Source organism: Ixodes scapularis, unplaced genomic scaffold, assembly GCF_016920785.2.
Source record: "Ixodes scapularis isolate PalLabHiFi unplaced genomic scaffold, ASM1692078v2 PGA_scaffold5__190_contigs__length_132052651, whole genome shotgun sequence".
Classification (NCBI taxonomy): Eukaryota; Metazoa; Arthropoda; class Arachnida; order Ixodida; family Ixodidae; genus Ixodes; species Ixodes scapularis.
In genome coordinates this window covers 95,068,095-95,071,337 of record NW_024609880.1, presented here as the reverse complement: position 1 = coordinate 95,071,337, position 3,243 = coordinate 95,068,095, and the positions used below count along the sequence as shown (strand labels likewise).

At 48.6% G+C, this 3,243-nt stretch overlaps 1 protein-coding gene across 1 annotated transcript in view; it reads right to left on the bottom strand.

Moving 5' to 3' along the window:
* Positions 1 to 489: 489 nt before the first annotated feature.
* The window catches only part of LOC115317750 (lateral eye opsin), a 4,743-nt gene continuing 1,989 nt past the window's right edge, over positions 490 to 3,243 (bottom strand). The window contains exons 2-3 of the mRNA XM_042294066.1: positions 2,486 to 2,747; positions 490 to 801 (exon numbers count right to left, since the gene is read on the bottom strand). Of these exons, the coding sequence (XP_042150000.1) occupies positions 490 to 801; positions 2,486 to 2,728 (555 nt within the window). The 5' untranslated portion in view covers positions 2,729 to 2,747. The remainder of the gene's footprint in view (positions 802 to 2,485; positions 2,748 to 3,243) is intronic.

The following is a 3,243-nucleotide window of genomic DNA, read 5'->3' as shown; positions in this document are numbered from 1 at the left end:
GTCTTTAAAATATTTGAGGAAAAAAAAAAGAAGAAACTTACTGGAGTACGATACAAGATAACTATCTCTGGTAACACCGTTTTGCTCGTGTATTTAATCGCATACCCGAAGCTTCTACACCTATCACCCGGCTTAGATCTTAGTAGTCGTGCTAAGCGACCACTGCTTCGGAAAGAAGCGATCGCCTATGTCCGTTTGCAAGAACAGCCTCAGAGTGTCCCGTCATCTTGCTGTCGGCATGTCAGATCCTCTGATAGTCGAGCTCGCCAAGCCCGTGGTCAAGCCTCGATAAGCCGTGCCCACGCTGGCCAGACTCAAAGAATACATTTTCAATCCAAGGTGGCTGGACTAACTTTTGATGCGTGGCTGCTTGCAAACGTCTAAAGGCAAGGGCTTCAAAAACGCAAGGTGTCAGTGCTGAATCCTGGGACGTCAAAAAACGGCGAAGACCCGAAGCACTATGGTCCGGGTTCTGCCGCAGTGTTATGCTTAGGTTTCCGTAGTCATGACCTTGTCTTCGATGGTGGTGATGCCCGAGGCTTCAGACCTGGTGTCTAGCTGGTCGCCTCCCGGAGGCATGCAGACCAGCGACGGGAAACGGCGCGCCAGGGCTGCCCGGTACTTGGGATGGCTGATGCCGTACACGATGGGATTGTAGCAGGCGTTGGCCTTGGCGAACACCGACCCCCAGATGGTTGCAAGCGGTGTGAGCTTGGAGCCGTCGCTGAAGATGCCGGCCCAGGCGATCGTCAAGTATGGCGTCCACGCCATGAACCAGAGGCCGACCGTCATCAGGGCAATCTGCGTGCCGGATGGACTCGTGTCTCAGGTCTGCTAACGTCCCGATTTGACCGAAATTCTGAATACCGTTATAGTCACAATAATGACGAGGTACCAGTTGCGAGTACGTCACTCTTCTACGCATCATTATGGGCAGGGTTTACGACACTCCTTCCGCATTCAGTTTTAGAATCGGGCAATGCGAAAACAAAGCCTTTTCGCAAATTACATAATTGATTTAGCCTGTAATAATTACTGCTTTTAGAACTACAATTGCAACACGAACCATGCACTATAAATAAAAAAAAAGGTTAGTTAACACATATTAGTTAGCTGACCGACTATGGCGGTCATCCCTTGTTCAATCTTTGTCGACCCTAACAAACAAACAATGAATACGGTGTCCATGTAACCATCACACCGTGCTAAAAAAATTAATATTTACAAATTATTAATAATAAGAAAAAAACATCGGACACAAACTTTTATGTTTTACGCTTCCCGTTCATTGCAAGCGTTCAAAATCAACGTACCTCCACTTCGCTTCGCCTAAAGTTCGCAGCCGACGAACGGATGGAACCAACCAGCCGGCGTCAAAAGCTGCCATCATGGAGTTCGTTATATTTGTATGCGTGTTCTGTCATCGCTGAACCAATCATAGAGAGAAAAACACGCTGAACACACTTAAGACTGCTTACGTGTAGGAATGCGAAAGCAGTATAATCCCGCGGGTGAAATGTTTTGCTCCGGCGGTGACATCACGCTTTCCCACTGCGCAGGCGCGGCGCCCCCTGCCGGCTTCACGTGACGAGTCATCTGCGTTGCTGTGCTTTGCTTTGTGTTTTATTTCTGAGGCGCGTCCGCTTTGACCTTGAGTAACGCGCGCTTGAAGACGCGTATTTTTATGGCCATCTTTCGGGCACAACGCCGACGCCGCCTTCTACCGCAATGGGATATATAAGGCTCTCGCCTTAGAAGCCTAGTGAGTTGCACTTTTTACGTTGCTTGACTGGTTACATTACCTCGTCACGTCGGCATGCGCCTGAAACGAAGCATTGAGTCGTACGGGGGGTAATCAATAAGTTTTGCTTCATAGTGTAACTTTTTATTCAGTGATGAAATGGAAAGATGCTGCATTCGAATGAAAGTTTGGAATCTCCTCTTTCCCAGGAGCACATAACTTTTCAGTATAGTCCCCACCGGTGGCGATGCACTCCTGCTACCCGTACACCACTCTTCGCGTGCCGTCGTAGATGACTGAGGTCTGCTGTTGACGACACCAACGACGCACTGCATCGGTAACCACATCGTCGTATGCAAACCGTGTGCCTTTCAGATGTTCCTTTATTTTAGAAAACAGCCAAAAGTCTCATCGTGCCAGGCCCGGGCTGCAGGCAAAACGTCTTTGAACTGCCGCTCCTCCACCCCGGTGTCGGTCTCGTCAACAGCCACCCTCAATCATCTACGACGGCATGCGGAGAGTAGTGCACCAGAGCGGTAGTGCTTTGCCGCCGTTGGGGACTATATAAAAATTTATGTGCTCCTGTAAAAGAAGAGATTCTAAACTTTCATTTGAAAGTAACATATTTCAATTCCATCGTGGAATAAAATGTTACAGCCTAGATAGCGAGACTTATTGATTCATCCCTCGCATATATATATCGAGTTATGCTTCGGGAATATTATACGATAGTGCTAGTCGTACCTTGGCAAGTCTGGCCTCGGCGCTGGTCTTCGTCTGTTCGGCGTTGGCCCTGAGCGAGGCGACGTTCATTTTGCGCGCCTGCAGCCTGAGCTGCTTCTCGTGTTGGGCGACAGCGCGCACGATCTTGGAGTAGCAGTAGATGTTGATGAAGAGCGGCGTCCAGTAGACGCCGCCCGCGTACGCGACCACGTACGACGCCGACCACAAAGCCTTGGTCAGGTAGTCGATGGTGCAGCTCGTCATGTTGCCCTCCGGGACGTACCTGCGATGTGTCCGTGCCGAAGAGTTCGGTCATCAGATGAAAAGAATAAAAAATCTAATGAGGGCGAGGAGAGCCTCACGGAACCGGCTCAAATCTATGTGTCACAATTCAGTGACCGAACACCACTACTGTAGACCTTCTAAGCCTTTAGACAGTATCTTGCGTTCGTCACACCTAACCCACTGTCCGCAACAGGGACTATCATTGGAATCTTCGCTAAAGGAGTAGTTACATGTTGAGCAATACTAATCAATGAAATGAATTAGAATCCTCATGAAACTGATTTTTTCGCAAAAAAACTAGTTCTTCAGATTTGAGGACAGCAAAAGGTGAGCGCGCGATAAAACAATCACATTACCCAAGAATTGCTAGATTTTGAAGAACGAAATTATAGCAGGGTGTCTTAAATAAACAAAAATAGCGATGATGATGATTACAATCGTGAAGACCGTGGTGCTAAAGCCAGTGGCGGAACCAAGGGGGGGGGGCGGTGGAG